The sequence below is a fragment of the Plasmodium vivax genome, chromosome 11 (assembly GCF_000002415.2).
Source record: "Plasmodium vivax chromosome 11, whole genome shotgun sequence".
Taxonomy (NCBI): Eukaryota; Apicomplexa; class Aconoidasida; order Haemosporida; family Plasmodiidae; genus Plasmodium; species Plasmodium vivax.
The window spans coordinates 165,564-183,566 of NC_009916.1; the positions used below are offsets into that span (position 1 = coordinate 165,564).

Here is an 18,003-nt window from a genome sequence, read left to right on the forward strand (position 1 = left end):
CTCGCGCGCTCCCAATTTGTCCTTGACAGAATTGCGAAATGGAAAAAAAAATTACTTACGCGTTAAAAAGTGTTTTACAACGCTTAAATTCGTTCACCCTTAGCTGAGTCGCTCGGGTATATATATACATATATAAACATATATAGCACTTCCTGCCTGCACCTTTGTTAAGCCCCTTCATTGGCTGCTGTTCATTTTTTTTTTTTTTTTTTCCACCTCAACGACGCCAACCATCCTCAGTTACTGAATTTCCCCTCCAGCTTTTTTTTTTTTTACGTTCTGTTATTTCTCGTAAGCGTTGCTTTAGTTCATGTACCTCCCCTTCCATCTGTCGCTCCGTTCATACATTTTTCTCCTTTCGTTTTCTTTCTTTGGCAATCCTTTTGTTTTGTATAATTTTGTTCAACACTGTTTAATTTTGTTCAATTTTGTTCATTTTTGTTCAATTCTGTTCAATTTTGTATTTTATTTTTTTTTTTTTTTTTTCCCCACCGCTACCCCCTAACAACGCTTATAAAGATATCGCCACGCGCGCGTAAACGCCACCGCATGCTTATGCAAACCTACACGTACCTATCTATATGTTTATATGGCCACTCCCGAAATGTTCTCCTTCCTGTTGTACCCTTTTTCGTTGTAAGGAGCAACCACTTGTATAAGCTACTTTTTTTGTCACACTGGTCCTGCACAGATCGTGCCATTTGACATAGCACAAGTTGTTAGAAGCTTTCATAAAAAAAAGAAACGTCCTTTTTTCAGTTAACACCATAAGTAGTGTCGAACTCTGCATTTTTGTTTGCTCCCCGCCTTGGAACGTTATTTGTGAAATATTTTTCAACTTAGCGTTTCAAGTCAGCGTTTTGGCGTGACGTTCCAGCCGCTCCCCCTCAGCTGCTCCTTCGAAACGGGCTAGCCAATTGGAAGAGAAAATAAGCGAGCGGTGGAGCGGACGAACAAACCGGAAAAACATCCAAGTAGTGAAGTAGTAAAGCAGCAAAGCAGCAAAGCAACAAAGCAACAAAGCAGCGAAACAGCGAAGTAGCGAAGCGGACCCGCCTCGTGGCGCCACTCCAAGCAAAGCATTCAAAATGATGTACACAAAAATGTAAGAAAAAAAAGAAAAACCAAAAAACGAACCCTTCGCATGAACAGACCAACGGATGAGCACGTGCACGTCTGTTCTCATGAGTAGGACACATGTAAAACTTTACATTTAGAACACCCGTTCGTGAAAATGCGTATGCTCACCTGTACTTCTAATACACTTGACCGCATAATCGGTGCAAAGCCAACCATGGGTGTATAGCTCTCCCGCGCATACGCACATATTGCAAGCTCTGAACCCATGCACAAATGAACACAATTATTTCATCCTTCTACCCTACGCAGGTTCAGTGTGTATTTCTTCGGGAGCTCTTTCCTGGCCACTCTGCTGTTGGCATACCAAAGTGACAGTTGGGACTACAGGACGAGGCTAAACATGTGAGGGGCGCAAACATGCGTGCAGTGTGAAGCGTGCAGCGTGCCAGCACGTACGAGCGTGCACTCTGATGGACGCTGCGTGCACACCTACTCCCCTACGCACATGCGCTTATTCGTCTCCCCCCCTCCCTTCGCAGAGCCTCACTGATGGCACTCGCCAACTTCCTAGCAGTGGCAACTGTGTTCAAAAAATACGTCTACTCTGTAAAAAGAGACGCCATCACGATTTTCGTAAATGCGTTAATTATTTTTTACTATCCCTTAGTCATGTTCCTCCACTTTTTTGTAAAAAAAAAAATGATAAGAATGGCTGACGAATGATCAGACGAATGATCAAACGTTTGCAGACGCCGTGACGAGCCCCCCCCCAAATCACCCAACTCAATGCCACATCTTTCCCCCCCCGCACCCTTCCCCCTTTTTTGCAGACGACGAGTGAGGTCCGATCCATGATAAAACACACCTTCAAGAACATAGCATTCCACACAGTAGAAAAGTCTTACATGGAGAATTGCAACTCCTTCGACAACGTCATGGTTAGGGGAGAGGGAAAAAGGAGGCGCATGGAAAGAGAACAAACATAGCATACAAAGAGCAAATGAATATATGGCCAACTCTTACTCCCCATTTTTTTTTCTCTTCCTTTTCATTCGTATGCAGGACAAAATTGACGTGTTCGTGGCAGCCCACTTGGTAGGCTGGTTCATCAAGACACTGGCCATTCGTAGTTTTTTCATGTTAAATTTCAATAGCGTATTATTCGAATTGATAGAATTAAAATTTCAGCACATTTTGCCCAACTTTTACGAGTGCTGGTGGGACCACGTAAGTATTAAGAGTCCTCATGGGGATAATGGCGCAAAAAAAAAAAAAAGAGCCACAATGCAAAGGGAGAAACATGCATATAGCTCATTTCTCCATTGCCACGATGCAACTCGCGTTTGAGCCAATTGACCAGAGTGTGCGCGTTCCACCCTCCCTCACACCATAATCCTTTACGTGTTTCCATTTCTCCTCCATCATCACTGCAGATCATATTAGACGTCCTTGGGTGTAACTTGGCGGGAATCCTGATAGGGCTCCTCGTTTTGAAGTGGCTAAATTTTCCAGTAAGCAAATCGCAACAGAACGTCGATTGACCATCTGGGCGCACATTCGATTTTTCTACGTACGTCCCCATATCGTTCTCACCTTCGTTTTATTATTATTTTACTTCCTTCCCTTTAGCTATTTCCCTGGAAAATTCCAGGAAAATTTAAACCGAATAAAAAGGGCATCATATTTCCAACCGTGGATAGACTGTAATTGGGCATACGCATGCATAAGCTCATTTATGCCCCCGTGTGTATTTTCCCCTTCGCAGAATACACCTCTTCGTTCGCCATATTCTGCTACTTTTACATTGTCATTAGTTTCCCCTTCATAGTTATGGCTAGCTAGCCAGCTATCCAGCTAGCCTTTTTTTTTTTTTTTTATCAAACATGTGCATAATTTTTTTTTTTTTTTTTTTTCTCCCCCCGTGCAGGTTAAGGAAGGTCTTTACAAATAGCAGCTCCGTGGTGCTGTTAGTTTTCTACTCCCTGATGACGAGTCTGATCGATTTAAACTTATTTTTTTTAAAGGCCGAAGTGCATTTGTTGCAAACGAATTTTTTAGTACTAATACGGGAAACAGTCATCGTCGCAATTTCGTGTAAGCTTTTTTGAGCAGTAACAAACGTTGCACAACTGTAGCTGGTGCGAAATTGACACTTTATCTCCCCAATTTGTACTCATCTTTATTACGCACTCTCCCCCCTTCCCTCTATTTAGTTAAAGGCAGCATTCACCTACACCGCGCGATTACAGAAAAGTAAGCACAGAAGTTTCGTCATTAAGCAATATAGATACGTGTCGTACAGATTGCACACATATACCCACACAAGTGACCACATCTCGGCTTCTACTTATGAACGAATTGGCCTATATATATTTTCCCTTGCCCTTTTACCCATGTCGTAGGCTAAACCCTAAGCGCCTGTACTACATCATTGCTACATCGGGAATTCTCTTGTTAGAACTTCATTTGGCCATAAGGTGGAAACACAACTTGGTGTCGGACAAGTCTGACCTTACTAGAATTAACGTAAGACACATTTTTTTTTTTTTTTCGAACTTGTCTTCCACTCTGTGTGCGTGCGCATTGGGTGCGTGGGGGGGAGCTTCCCCCCTTCCGTGGGTATAGTCCCATTTCCCCATGTATAATATACGTAACCGAGCAGGTAGTGACTCATGTGCCATTTAACCCCCTCACCTCCCCTGCAGATGGTTTGGCTTTCGATGGGTTCAACCCTTTCCTCGGCGATGGCACTTCTCTACGTCAACGAGTGCCTAATTTAACCAATTGGGTCACACAAAAGTGACCTTATATGTTAGCTTATCAATGGTGATCACTTTAGTGCTAATTGCTCCTCATCAATCAATCGGTAATTAATTTTTAATTTTTATTAAAGTTTACAAGTTTTTTAATCGAATGTGATATCACCCCATGCACGCAGCTCGTGTGGTGCATGGGCTGCGCTTCGTTTATGTGTGTAGAGTGTTATAAGCAGACGGCAGGCATGCCACATGTGTACGTTGTATTCATATACCAAACCGACAAGGTGAAATGCCGTATGTGATATAATTAAAATTGCAACCATGCTTTTGTCAGTCCCTTTTGTTTTTTTTTTTTTTTGTTTTTTTTTTTTTCTTATTTTCCCACCCCCCCTACCTTCTCTCCACTTGCTTACGTAAGCGTCCCTAAAACATATTTGATAGCCGTTTTATTTTATTTAAATACGGATTGTGCATAAGTATCATGGTACATTTTTTTATATTCAACATGTTCATATGTATTTCACTTGAGATTAAATTACAAATTTTAATTCTCACTTGTATGTCCTTCTCCATGTGAAACATTACAGCTGTTAACAAAAAAAAACTTTTTATTTGTTTTGTTAAGTGGTGAGAAGACACCGTGGGTTGGGAACACAGCATGAGGCACCTCCTTACCATTTTGTTAATCTCCCCGATGGTGTAACAATCAGATACGAATGTGCCCTTTGTGCGGGCCACCTCAAACTCGTGTTCACTTATTTTGTTCTGTGATAGTAGGCTTGCAACTGTGGGGGGCTCCGTCATGCCGCTTGAGCAGCTAACAGCGTGGGCACTGAGGGGCGACCCCCCCACGGGCACCTCACCAGAGGGAGATTCACCAGGGGGAGGCTCACCAGAGGGAGACTCACCAGAGGGGGACTCATATACGTACATGTACAGACACAAAAACAACTCCCTCAAACTTTTGCAATTCTGGCCAACGTGCAGCACCACCGTGGACAACTCCCTTATCACCTCCTCGACAGCACATAGTTTTTCCTTTAGCCAATTTTCGTCTTTTTTTTTTTTTAAAAATTGCTCGTCATTAAGCAAATAATCAGTCACATCTTTTTTCACTTCCTTAAAAGTGGCCTTCAAATTGTTGCGCAAATTTTCTGAGATTTCCAACACCCTTAAGAACAGTTGGTAAAATTTTTTATCTAATTCGAGATGCCTCATTATATGCTTTTTTATTTCGCTGGCTGCCATGTTTGGGTTCCCCATTTCGATGACCCCATTTTTTATTCCTTCTGTGAATTTGAGGGGCGTTCCCAAGTAGGGGTCCATTTTTCTGTGCAAAGATGAGATATACCGTTTTGGCAAGGGGGGGATTTCCAAGCGGTTGGAGAAGCCTAGAGGTTGTTTTACCGCCAATACATCGTGTGGATGCCAATTTGATGTGAAACAAAAACGATCACCTTCCACATACGGGTGAGGATCTCCCTTGGCCCTCCCAATTCTTACTCTGCCCCTTTGGACAAGTATTCCTTCCTTAAAAGGACATTGACCAGCTTCGCACTTTTTCCCCCGGGGCAGGCGCCAAAGCGAACTCGCTAAAAGGTATATATAAACATATGTGCATAATACTTCATCCCCGCGTCATAAATTATCTGACGTGCATGCAAACGTGTTCACATTAGTATGCGTAGTGACTCCAGACAGTCGTGAGGCTGTAGACCAAACGCTCATCATGGTGCTGTCCTTGCTTCAGTTGTAACCCCCTTTTTCGCAATTTCACAAATATACATCTTTGTACATTTGTGAGGGGGACATGCTACTGCATATACCTACATGCCTGAATGACAGAAATGAAAGTTCCCCCCCTGAAACGTAGAACTACATAAAAGTAAAACGAAAGAAAAAAAAAAAATATAAGTATAACCCTCTTATGCCTCACTTGCAAGTAGCCCTGTCGCTCTTCAAATGGGTAAGGCAAAAATAAATAAATAAACCTTTCATCAGACTATGTGAGGAGAAGGGGGTGTTACATCACAGAGGAAGGGACAAAAAAATAAATCACATTACTAACCATTCGGTAGGATAATTTGTCCTACGAAGATTCCTACCCCCCCCAAAAAGAAAATACAAATTATTAAAACACCATTTGGGCAGATCCCACAATTGATCAATTTATGTATTCCCAATAGTTGCCTTTTTTTTTTTTTTTTTTTTTTTTTGCTGAACATGCGGGGTCAGGTCAAACAATTTAGCCAAGCCATTTTTTTAGGGGCAATCGTTTTTTTTTTTTTTTTTTTTTTCATTTTTATTCTTTCACAAAATTTGCCTAAGTGATTGTTAAAGTTTTCTCCTCCTTTCTGCTTCTTTCTTTCTTTCTTTCTTTCTTTTTTTTTTGTGAGAAAGTGGAGTTCCCCGTGTATGCGCGATTTTTTTGTGAGTACGTCCGTTCGTACGGATGTATGCATATGCGTATACGTATATATATGTACATATATACGTACGTACGCACGTTAGCACTTTAGCACGTTCGCATGCGCCTATGCATACGCGCCAATTCATACGCATACGTACGCGCGCGCCACCGTTCCCTCATTCGTTTGTTCGTCCGTTCGTTTGTTCGCCCGTTCGTTTGTTAGCCCCTTCGTTTGTTCGCCCATTCGTTCGTGCGCCCGCTCAGGCGTTCCAGCGCCCACAAGCATTCGCAACCATTAACTGGTGAGCACTGCAAATTTTTTCGAGGCACACAATTTGATAGCATTTAAGAGTATATATTTGCTTTCTGTACGCAGCCCACCGTGCAGTTATATCCCCCCCTAACCCCCTTTTTTTTCTTTTTTTTATTTCCCTTTGGGATCACTCGTCTCGTTTTTGTGCGTACCACTCTGCCTTACTCCTCCTGTTCATTTCTTTACCATTTGAACAACTCCGTTTAAGTAGGATCGAATTTTCTTTTTGAGAGGGGAAAGGAGTGGGGGTCCTCTTTCAAGTCTACCACCTGAGACATGCACGTACGTGAGCCAACGTGTGTATCTTCCCCCCGTTTGTTCTAATTGGACCTTTTTAGTTCGCGATCCACGAGTTGCTCCGCGCCTATTCGTATACCCCCCCCACATGCACATTCATATGCCTCCGATTGTTGGTGTGCCCCGTCCACGTTTGTAATCACGTGCATGTGTGTCTTTCTCGGGGGTTTCGCACCGCTACGCTGCTGTACACCACACCGCTACGCCGCTACTCTACTTTACGCTTCGCCAAAATGATAGACGTGGTGAGAATATTCAGCAAGGGGGGACTCATCCTGTGGTCCTACACCTTCTACGAAATAGAGGACGTGACCATACGCACCATCGTGAAGCACATACTCATAGAGGAGAAGTACGAAGACTTCTGCAAGAAGTACAATAAGTTCCACGCCAAATGGAAGCTGCTGAACGATGTGGATGTGGTCATCCTCATTGTTTACCAAGGGATACAGAATTCTGCCTATGTAGAAAATTTATTTTTAAAAATTAAAAAATCTTTTGTAAAACTGTTGCCCAAAAGTCTGGACTACTTTGACTTGGACCTGCCCCTCAACTTCGACAAGCAGTTTTTGAAAATCGTCGAGGATGTGGAGGCCGTTTTGGCCAGCGCGGGGGCGGGGGCCGACAGGAGGGGTAGCGTAGACGGACGGAAAGGAAGCACTGATGGGCGGAGAGCCAGCACAGATGGACGACGATCCAGCGTCGGTAAGGGAAGGGACGACCGCACGGAGGCCAGCGAAGACACCGGGGCGAGCGAACGCACGGATGCAGACAGCTACGCAGACGACAGCGACGGAAATTACGACGAGTCGAAGGGGAAGAACAAACATGGGGCACACAAAATGGAAGCAGAAAAATACGGCAAGCAGAGAAGCGACGAGGATGACAAAACGCTGGAGGATGATGAGCCGAGTATGAAGCGAAAAGGAAAAACGAAGAAAAAAAATGCAAGGGAATGGGAACTAAGCAAAAAGATAACCAAAAGGGATATAGAAAAATTAGATTATTCAAAAAATGAAAAGAACTCAACCGATGTGCACGAAATGAATAAGTACGAAGGAGAGTTTGAAGATTCTAGTGACTGCAATGTGGAAAGCAATAATAACCTCCTTAACAAATTGAACGACTCCATTTTGAAGGTATTCTCCTACAATAGTAAAATAGAGGAGAATGATATCGAGTCAGTCCTACAAGGAGTTAAAAATAAGCTGCTCTCTAAAAATGTCGCCGTAGGGATATGCGACATGCTGATTGAGAAGATGAAGGGGAACCTCATTGGAAAGAAAAAAACGCTCTTCTCCATGAATGTCAAAAAAACAGTCTCCACGGTCCTCTCGGAGACTATCCAATCTATTCTAATTCCAAAACAATCCGTGGATGTCCTCCGAGCAGCCTTGGAAGCGAAATCGATTGGGAAATTATACTCGATTGTTTTCTTGGGCGTTAATGGAGTAGGGAAGTCAACCAATCTAGCCAAAGTTTGCTATTACCTGAAGACGAAGGGGAATCTAAAAATTATGATCGCCGCGTGTGATACCTTTAGAGCCGGTGCAGTGGAACAGCTAAGAACCCATGCCAATTGCTTGGATGTATTCCTTTACGAAAAAGGGTATGGAAAGGACGCAGCAGCTATTGCAAAGGAAGCCATTGCTTATGCAAAAAAAGAAAACTTCCATGTCATCCTGATTGACACTGCTGGGAGGATGCAGGATAATGAACCCCTGATGAGATCCCTAGGGAAACTGATCCTGATTAACAACCCGGATTTCATTCTATTCGTTGGCGAAGCATTAGTTGGTAACGATGCCATCGATCAGCTGAAAAAGTTCAACCAAGCGTTAACCGATGCCACGTGCAACGGGAACAAGCGGACCATCGATGGGATCCTCCTCACCAAATTCGACACCGTGGATGATAAAGTGGGCACGGCCCTCTCCATGGTGTATCTCACGGGGAAGCCCATCGTCTTCGTCGGCATCGGCCAGAAGTACACCCACTTGAAGAAGTTCAACGTCAGCATGGTCGTCAAGGCGTTGAGCTAGGCGGGTTAAGCGGTAAGCGGAGAGCGGCGCGGTAAGCGGCGCGATGGGCGACGCGTATTGGAGAGCATCCCCTCCCAAACAGAAGGGCAAACCACCAACGGGGCATCTATTTCCAATGCACCTCTTATGAACGTTCAGGCGATTTTGCCACTACACCGGTTACGCCCCACGTGTAAGAGAGTGGGCCACCTTTGTAGAGAGTGGGCCACCTTTGTAGAGAGCGACCCCCCCCTTGGGGAGGAGCTGTCCCATCCCCCACATTGTAACCAATTCGTCCAGCCGCTCAACCCATTCGTGATTAAGCGAATTTCCTTCCAAGCAAAACCCCCCCACCCACGAGCGCAAATCCCGTTCAATCGCTTCAAACCACGCAGGAAACGCCTTTCCCTGCGCCCACGTGCCCATTTTTGTACGTATCTGCGTATATCCCCCATGTGCCCAAGTGCACGCAGCTGTTTGCCTAAATAATTAAAAATGTGTTTATTCGGGAGCTTTCCTTCCTTACATTACTTTTTCGATCACGTTACGTTGTGTGCACCCTCTTTCTGCTCCTTCTGCTCCTCCCCCTCTTTTTTTTTTTTTTTTTTTTTTGTTTTAATTTTTACATATTTATGTAAACCTTTCAAACTGGAGGTGACTCACATTAATGATCAAAAGTTGCTCTTCAAACGTTTTGAGTAGGCAAAGTTGAGCGGCATGCAAGGGCACATTGTGGGTGTGCGTATTTGCACCCAGACGTGGCCACATGTGCGCAGGGAATCTTCCATAGGGGAGCACTTCCCGCAGGAGAAGAAGATCGCCCTTTTTTGCAGCCCCCCAGGAAGGCAAAGAGGCGTGTATCCTGTTGGCGCACCAAGGGAACACTCGTAATTAGAGCTAGACCATCGAAATGAAACCTGAGTGTGCATCATGAGGGACTTATCCGCGAAACGTTCATTTATTTGCTATACCTTTTTTTTTTTTTTTACGCTCAAAAGTGGTGCACACAAAATGGGAAAAAACTGCCTACAGAGAAATTAATTCATTTTTATGACGCGTCATTTTTTTTTTTTTTCCTCCACTGGTAGGTGGATGCATTGGGCAGGACCCCCACCTTGTAAGAAGTTATTAATTAAAACCGCACCGTGCCGCTCTCAAGTCGCCATTTTGACGAGCTCAGTTGAGCAATGGGGTGGGTAAAAATGGTGTCGAAGGGGGATGCATGCAGGGTGTGCATGCAGGGTGAGTGTTCCGCTTATGCGCAGACGTGGTAGTGGCACACACGGGGGGAAGCGCCCCTCACGTTGGGACTTCCACGTGGGGAATTCTACATGAGAACGTCCACATGGGGACTTCTATATGGGCACCTCCACATGGGCCCCTTCGAGGACAGGCGGCCGCCCGGCCTACGCGTAGATCCACGGCTTCGAGTGGTGACTCCACTGCACCAACTCGTCGGCCTTAAACCAAATGTTAATTTCCCGATTGGCCGACGCAACGGAATCACTGCCGTGAATAACATTTCGGCTGACCTCCAGACAGAAATCCCCCCTAATAGTTCCAGTGTTGCTACTCAAAGGGTTCGTTTCTCCAATGAGTTTCCTGCCTTGACTCACAATTTCGACGCCTTCCCAAACCATAGCAACAACGGGCCCTTTACTGATGTACTCTATGAGGGTGTTAAAAAATGGCTTGTCTGCTAACTCCTTGTAATGCTCCTTAAGAATTTCATTCGTCGGGTTCAGCATCTTTAAGGCTATCATTTTGTATCCCTTTTTTTCGAACCGCTCGATGATGGTTCCTACCAGTCCCCTCTGAACCCCATCCGGTTTCACCATGATAAAGCTTTTTTCCATTCTGCCCCTCTGCACTGTAAAGGAATTCTTCAACTGGGTCGCGCCTCGCCGCTTCGCCACTTCGCCGCTTCTTCAAATTGGGTGCTTTCACCAAACAGGCTTGGCGGCAAATTGGTGATTATCCTGGAGAGTGTTCCAGCTGGGCACTGACCACACCGCTTCTACCTGCGAGGGGGTTCACAAAAGTTGCAGTCCGAGAGACCTTCAAAAAGCCACACGCAAGGGGTAAGGTGTCCCAAAAAAGGAAGAAAAAAAAGGCCGCTTAAAGGGTCACACTAACAGATACCGAAGAAGGGAGGAGAATCAACATAGGGTCAAAAATATTTCCAAATTGGGCAGCGACAAGCGTGCAAAGTATTATGTCATATGAGAAATCGATGGAAAAGATGTAAAGAGAAGAAAAAAAAAAAAAAAAAAAAAAAAAAGGGGGAACAAATTATGAAGAGTAAAAAAAAAAACCTCACAAATTTGTGTTTAAAAAAATCGCACTAACATGACGTTGTTCATTAATTTCGAGTCAGTATTTTTTGCCGACTTTTCCCACAGAATCTTTACACTTTTTCGCGCCCCTTTTTCTGGGTTCGATTTTTTGATCCCTCTTTCGCGGGACCCTATCGATACACTTTTTTTTTCCCCCTCACAGTACAGCCCCGCCATGGTAGCTACCATTTTGAGTTACTTTTTGTATAAGATGCCACGCCGAGGGGGGAAGTGCAATTGCACATGCGGAGAGATTTGGGGAGATTCTTGGATCACTCCCCCATGGCTGCTCCACACCCTTTGCTAGATGCGCAAAAAAAAAAAAAAAAAAAAATACACCCGAAATTCGCATCTGCGGGAGTGTTTTCCCCAATTTTTTTCACCAGAAGGGGCGAAATCTTTGCCCTCCAAAAATTTCGCCATTTTTTGTTTCCCCGCATTTGCCGTTTGCATAAAACATGTTCGGAGAATGGGAGAAGAGGAGTGGCCCTCTTTTAATCCTTCTCGTTGATCATATTTATTTACCTCATTTTGCTCACAAACGGGAATTTGTGCCTCCCCCTTTAGCCACATTCCCGATGTATCTACTCCTTTGTGCCTCCCTCCCCCCGGGGGCCACAGATGCTCAATGGGGAATGTGATACATTTTCCGGGAAAGGTCCCTTAATGATTTTCCAACTGTTGAGGAGGAGACCTGCGGGGAAGTGAACGCACCGGTCCACCTCCACATCTACGTAACTCGGCCCCTACATCTACGTAAAATATGGCCCCTACATCTACGTAAAATTACGCCCCTACATCTACGTAAAATTACGCCCCTACATCTACGTAAAATTACGCCTCCACATCTGCGTACAATTGCGCCTCCACATCTGCGTACAATTGCGCCTCCACATCTGCGTACAATTCCACCCTTTGCGCAGTTCAACTGAACCATTTGGAACCGCGCTTCCTCACCGCCGCTTCATTTTCCACACCCCTCACCTCTTTCGAACGAACTGACATTAAATGTGTGCGTGGTGGGCAACACGATTAAGCTACTCTGTGATGAAGCCCATTCACATAACCACATAGATGTAAGCGCAAAAAAATTGAGAACATCTCCCTACGCGTAATAACGTTTTGCCACTATTCCCCTGTTGCGCCTCTTTTTTTTTTTTTTTTTTTTTTTCTATTTCTTCATTTAACAAAATGGGTTCAGAACCCACGTAGAGTGAGCTACAAAAGTGAGAACCCCCAAAATGGCGACAGATGCGGATCAAGCTGCTAGTCAAACTGCGCACCAAAGTGCGCACCAAACCGCGAACCAAACTGCCAGTCAAATTTGTGAAGGAGGATGGTCCCCCTTCTGCCAGCCATCCCAAGAGGGTACACCTCGCGACCATTTTGTTCAAAATAGAAAACTAAAAAAATGGCGGCGAACTCACAAAAGGGCAGCCACAAAATGGGGGTAAAAGGAATTGCCCGTGATGAGCTGCACAAAATAAATAAGCAGTTAGTCCACCTGAACTGTCCCCCCACACGCTACTACGTATACTCACCATATGTACATCTACGTACTCTCGTGGAATGCAAAAAAATGGGGCCGTTTTTTTTTTTTTTTTTTTTCTTTCACTCACACAGGAGGAGCGTCACCTCTCTGGGGGGTTCACAATAAGCACACGTGGTCATAAGCCTACTGCACAAATGTGGTATGTCCCTACTGGGGGTGAACTGCTCGACGAACGCGGGGCCCAGCTTTGCGCTAGGGCAGTTAAGAGGTCAAAGTGGGGGCAGTCCCCCGTGTGTACAGGTGCATGCGTGGGTAGTACATACGTGGGGGTACATACGCGGGGGTACATGCTTAGGCGCACATGCGTTATACCCTTAGTGCGCACAGCTTAGCGCATCTACCTACCCGGTGGCGCGAAGATACAAGCGCATTTTACCCGGCCCCATGTAGGCATACAGAAATTTTATATGCCAGGGACGTGCGAAGAGTGAATGCCCACCACTCAGATGCATATGCATATTCATATGCATGTAATCAGGCAGGCGCCTTTTCTTACACTTATCGACCCCGCGGCGAGGGGCGAACAATAAATACACTGCGTACATGTGAACACAGGGGTGACGCATAAAAAAAAAAAAAAAAAAAAAAAAAAAAAAAGAAATATATACATATATATACATTTATATATACAAAAAATGAGTACAGATGAGTACAGATAGTAATGATGAAAAAAAGGAACATGCCAAACGTGGAACAAAATGGAACAAAAATGAAAATAAAAATTGCCAACGCTGCACGAACGTTCCCACTTTACACAAACAAACACGTTACCTATTTTTAATTTTTCATTTTTAACAATTTTTGGTTGATTAGAGTTTTTATATTCCCCCCAATTATTTCTTTTCCTCCTCGGCATTCGACTTTCTCTTCCCGTTCCCATCATTTCGCATACGCGTAAAATACAAACATAGTTGGGACCTAATCGGGGGGAATATAAATTAGCGCAGTCTAGCAATTCCTCACAAAGGGAAACTAGCGGGGGAGTTAGAAATTATCGTCACCGCAACGCAAGGGGGGGAAAGTATAGCGAAAAAATTGCGAACGGGGACCCAAAAATAAGGACTACCCCTCTGCGCGAGCACCATACGACTGCAGAAAGGAGCGCATAACCCGGTTTTAAGATCATTTTGGTTTATTCATTTTTATTTTGTTTTTTTTTTTTATTTATTTTTTTTAATTTTTCTAATTTTCCCAATTGGGGGGATGCCAATATTGTACCCTCCGCAAAGGTCATACGCTTGGCGAAGATTCGTTCCCCGTCATAAGTGGAGAATACCGCGCTGCGCGGGGGAGCGCTAGGTGGAATCGGCTGGCGACCATCTACCGCGCGCACGTCCAGGATTGGTCACCACGGCTGATCAGCAGGGTTGATCAGCACGATTGATCCGCACGATTGCTCACCACGCCTCCTGACTACGCCTCTTGACTACGCCCCTTCTCCACGCCCCTTCTCTACCCCGCCAACATGCTGGACATCTCCGCCGAGCAGAGCGCGCTGCAAATAAAGTTCCTAAAGGCGCTGGACCTGTTCTGCATTTTTAAGTTCATCATCACCAATGACGTAAAGATACACGAGAGGGAGACGTACGAGCTGCTGACCAGCATCCTCAATTCGTATTCGCTCATCAGCGTCAACAGTCCGTCTCGGGAAGTTTTTTCCGAAGCGGAAAAGATATACCAGAAGTACTTTTGCAGCACTGGGGAGGAGACGAGCACATCTGCCTCTGCGGGTTGTGAGGCGGAACTCGTGCCGGACTCAGAGCAGGCTCAGCGAAATGGCCCCACTGCCCTGAATGGCAGCACCTACGAGGAGGTGGGCAGCGCGCAGAAGCGGACGAGCAGCTCACAGAAGCGGACGATCAACTTGGGGGAGATCTTCACAAACGACTCCCTTTTCTCGAAACACCTAAGCAACAAGCAAATCTTTCAATTTTTTAAATTCCCGAAAAGCAAAAAAGTGGGAGACTACGTGAACAAGTGCTGCGTGGACGAACTCATAAACGAGCCATTAAACATAAATGTAGGCTTCGTCAAATTTGACAAGAAGAAAAGACGAAAGAAAAAAAGAAAGAGACCCAAAAAAGGGACAATCAACATCCCAACAAATTTGTGTAAATACAGCAGCGACTCGGGGATACATAACTCTCGCATGAAAAACTCTTGTAGTTGCTTCCACGAATCAAAGGAGAATTCTAAATTTTTTTCAAATGATTTTAAGAAAGTGGCCAATGAAGCGGACCTATCCGTTTCTGATTCTTCGGAACTGTTCCCCAATTTGAGGAGCTCCTTTGTTAGAACTCCTGCCACTAGCTACTTCGGCTTGAACACCCCCAACTGCAGCAACTCTGAAGATGAATCCGATTATAACTACTACAGCGAGAATACCAATAGGGAGGACGCGGGCAAGGGGCCCCACAAGACCAGGAACGTCAAGCTGCGCAATCAGTACCTCTCGGTCAAGCTCTCCCTTTACAACTCGCGCCTGTGCAATAGCGGCGGGAGGGCCGCCCCGGGGGGGGCAGCGGAGAGCGGCGCCGCCAACCACGCCAACCACGCCAACCACGCTAACTGTGATAGCCAGGCGAGCAGCACAAACGGCGCACCCCGGGCGAACCACTTCTACGACGAGACCTCCATGTGCTTCAACCACTTCCACGAAATACACAACATCCTCAACCGAGACCCCAACGGGCTCCGGAAAATAAAAATTATGCTAAAGAAGGACATCGGAACCATCAGCATCTCCCCATTCTACATAAACTTCGACTGCACCAGAATATTTAAAAACGTTTGCAGAGCTTTTAACTTCACCAATTTTGATTACAAAAATCAAGGCGTCTACCAGATTATAAATTCCTGTTTCAGTACCGCCCAATCGGGGCAAATTTTAAAGTACATTTTTCTGGACGACCTTTACGAGCAGCAAGAAATATTTGAAAGCGAAATGAATGGCAAAAAAAATGCCCGGAAAAAGAATTTGTTCAAAATGAGGAATAAAGAACATGTTTTAGAAATGCTGGACGATGAGAAAAGGATTAACGTTTTGTATTTTATTAATCGCTTTTTATATTCGCAGAAGACCCCCCTCTCCAATTTGTTTGCAAGTCATTGCCTGGAGAGCGCCGGCATGAGAGGGGAGGACGGGCGCTCGGAGAGGTTGAAGCGGTCGAGCGAGTCGGCCAGGTCTCTCCCCCAACCGCCACCGGTGCAGCCCAGCCCCGCCTGCGAACCCGACGACGATCCCCTCTTTGACGACCCCCTCTTTGACGACCCCCCCTTCGACGAACTCACCATCGATTACCTACTCTTCCTAATGGTCTTCGAAAAAAAAATCGACCACACATTTCGCAAATACCTGATGCGAAAAATTGACTCGTGCAGGGGCTACTTGCCAGAAGAGGGGCAAGAGAAGACCTCCCTCGATGCCACCTACCACTCCGCCGCCACCGCTTCTTCCTTCGATTCGCAACCGAACTGGAGTGCCTCCCACCACAAGGTCCGGAAGATTGAACGTAGCGCCTTTCACCTGCATGGGCAGGTAGAAAAGAAGCAGGTGAACGATACTGATTCATCTGACGCTACGCAAAGTCGCCTTGAGGAGTTTAAACGGGGGGAAACTCCCAATGGAAGAGTTGGCGTAAGCCCCGTTGTTCATGACGGGGACATTCGTGGAGGCGACAAAACGGAAGCCGCTCTACCCAACGGGGAGATAACTTCCATCGGCTCGTTTACGTCCCTCACGTCATTCACGTCCCTCGCGACGCAGGCGACTCTAACGGCGCAGGATAGCATCACCACGCAGGATGGCATCTCAACGGGCGCTACCATCTCAGCAAGCGGCACCACCTGTCGGCAGGCCGCCCCCCCGTCGGACAAGGCCTACAGCACGTGCAGCATGAGCAGCGTAACGCCCAGCGGGATCTCCATAACCAATACGCACGCCACAAACGAAACCCAAGACGAAGCGGGAAGTGCCCCGCCCCCCAACTTAGCAGATATCCAATCGAAGTGGAACGAATGGCAGAACAAAACGCAGCTTGTAAAAAAAACGAACGAAGAAATGAGTGACTGCACGAAGAGCACCACGACGGATGGCTACGAGGAAGTGGAAAATGGCGTCCAAAGCGTCGTCGAAAATGGCACCCAAAATGGCATCCAAAATGGCATCCAAAAGGATGAGCAGAATCACTGCGAACGGTTAGAAAAAACAGACCCCCCATCTGACGCAGAGCCCAAATATAAGAGCAAAGCAAAATACAAATCCGAAATTCAAAACGAAATAACCCTGCTCAAGTGCATAAGACCCTTCCCAACAGTGTACTGGCTAATAAACAAAAACATGTGTGGCTACATTTCCCATTTGGAAAAAATGAATATCATAAAAAATATAGAATACTTCGTAAACTGCAAGAAGGAAGAATTCCGCCTGCTCAGATATTACCTCATCTATGACCATCTGAAGTATATAACAATTCGCTTGAGACACATTAACAAGAGGATCTTCCGCTTCTTCTATAATTTATTTTTAAATAGCCATAATTTTAAGAAGCAGTTTTCTTCTGATGAGAGTAGCCAGTGTATATCCTCCATTTACACAAATTCTTTTGATTTCTCTCCCCATGTTTTAACTGAGTTTATGCGCACCTATCAGATTGACTCCCAAGTGATTACCGAAATCCTTCGGAAGATTAACACCCTGCGGGTTAAAGGAATTGGGGGCATTTCAAATTTCCTAACTGTGAAGTGCATACACCTTTATTTTGCTTCTCATTTGTCTTATCCAAACACCATTGGGTATATCCTCGAGGAGTTTTTCAAATCATGACTCTGTTTTTCTCTCCCAACGAGTTGCGCCACCCCCACACAGGTGTAGAGCTGTGTTGACTGCTCCGGCTGCCTATTCGCGTGGCAGTTACCTGTTTAGGTGCCCTCCCGGATGCACCCCACCTCTTGAGAGGATCTCAGCCCATGAGAAGGATATGCCTCCCCGAAAAAAAGGGGACTCATCCATAGGCTCACTACTGCATGCCCATTTTCCCCCTCCATACGCTTCATCCTTCCCGCCCTCCCCTTCACGTTTGCGTTTTATCCCCCTCGTGCCGACCGCACAACGCCGATAGCAGCGCGCGGCGCACCTTTCCCTTTCAACTTCCCAATATGGAAACAACTTTTTTTTTGCGCCCCTTCTTCCTCCAGAGGTGCTTCCCCGGAAAAGGGTACGCCTGACGAGCGGGG

At 45.6% G+C, this 18,003-nt stretch overlaps 5 protein-coding genes across 5 annotated transcripts; 3 read left to right on the forward strand and 2 right to left on the reverse strand.

Annotated features, from left to right (window-relative positions):
* Window positions 1-1,088: 1,088 nt before the first annotated feature.
* PVX_115300 (phosphatidyl serine syntase, putative) lies at window positions 1,089-3,860 on the forward strand (the record flags this gene model as incomplete). Its single annotated transcript, XM_001616400.1, has 11 exons — window positions 1,089-1,105; window positions 1,390-1,482; window positions 1,620-1,767; window positions 1,911-2,018; window positions 2,143-2,307; window positions 2,514-2,591; window positions 2,710-2,783; window positions 3,008-3,174; window positions 3,294-3,333; window positions 3,483-3,606; window positions 3,786-3,860. 11 exons carry the CDS (start codon window positions 1,089-1,091, stop codon window positions 3,858-3,860), a joined length of 1,089 nt encoding a protein of 362 aa, XP_001616450.1.
* Window positions 3,861-4,262: 402 nt separating this feature from the next.
* On the reverse strand, window positions 4,263-5,932 carry PVX_115295 (hypothetical protein, conserved; the record flags this gene model as incomplete). Its single annotated transcript, XM_001616399.1, has 1 exon — window positions 4,263-5,932. Exon 1 carries the CDS (start codon window positions 5,163-5,165, stop codon window positions 4,263-4,265), a length of 903 nt encoding a protein of 300 aa, XP_001616449.1. The 5' UTR covers window positions 5,166-5,932.
* A 1,160-nt stretch (window positions 5,933-7,092) lies between these two features.
* Window positions 7,093-8,901, forward strand: PVX_115290 (signal recognition particle receptor, putative; the record flags this gene model as incomplete). Its single annotated transcript, XM_001616398.1, has 1 exon — window positions 7,093-8,901. The coding sequence occupies one exon, from the start codon at window positions 7,093-7,095 to the stop codon at window positions 8,899-8,901; it is 1,809 nt and encodes a 602-aa protein (XP_001616448.1).
* A 1,385-nt stretch (window positions 8,902-10,286) lies between these two features.
* PVX_115285 (nucleoside diphosphate kinase A, putative) lies at window positions 10,287-11,100 on the reverse strand (the record flags this gene model as incomplete). The annotated part of the gene is made up of 1 exon (XM_001616397.1): window positions 10,287-11,100. Exon 1 carries the CDS (start codon window positions 10,734-10,736, stop codon window positions 10,287-10,289), a length of 450 nt encoding a protein of 149 aa, XP_001616447.1. The 5' UTR covers window positions 10,737-11,100.
* Window positions 11,101-14,233: 3,133 nt separating this feature from the next.
* On the forward strand, window positions 14,234-17,593 carry PVX_115280 (hypothetical protein, conserved; the record flags this gene model as incomplete). Its single annotated transcript, XM_001616396.1, has 1 exon — window positions 14,234-17,593. One exon carries the CDS (start codon window positions 14,234-14,236, stop codon window positions 17,591-17,593), a length of 3,360 nt encoding a protein of 1,119 aa, XP_001616446.1.
* Window positions 17,594-18,003: the final 410 nt, after the last annotated feature.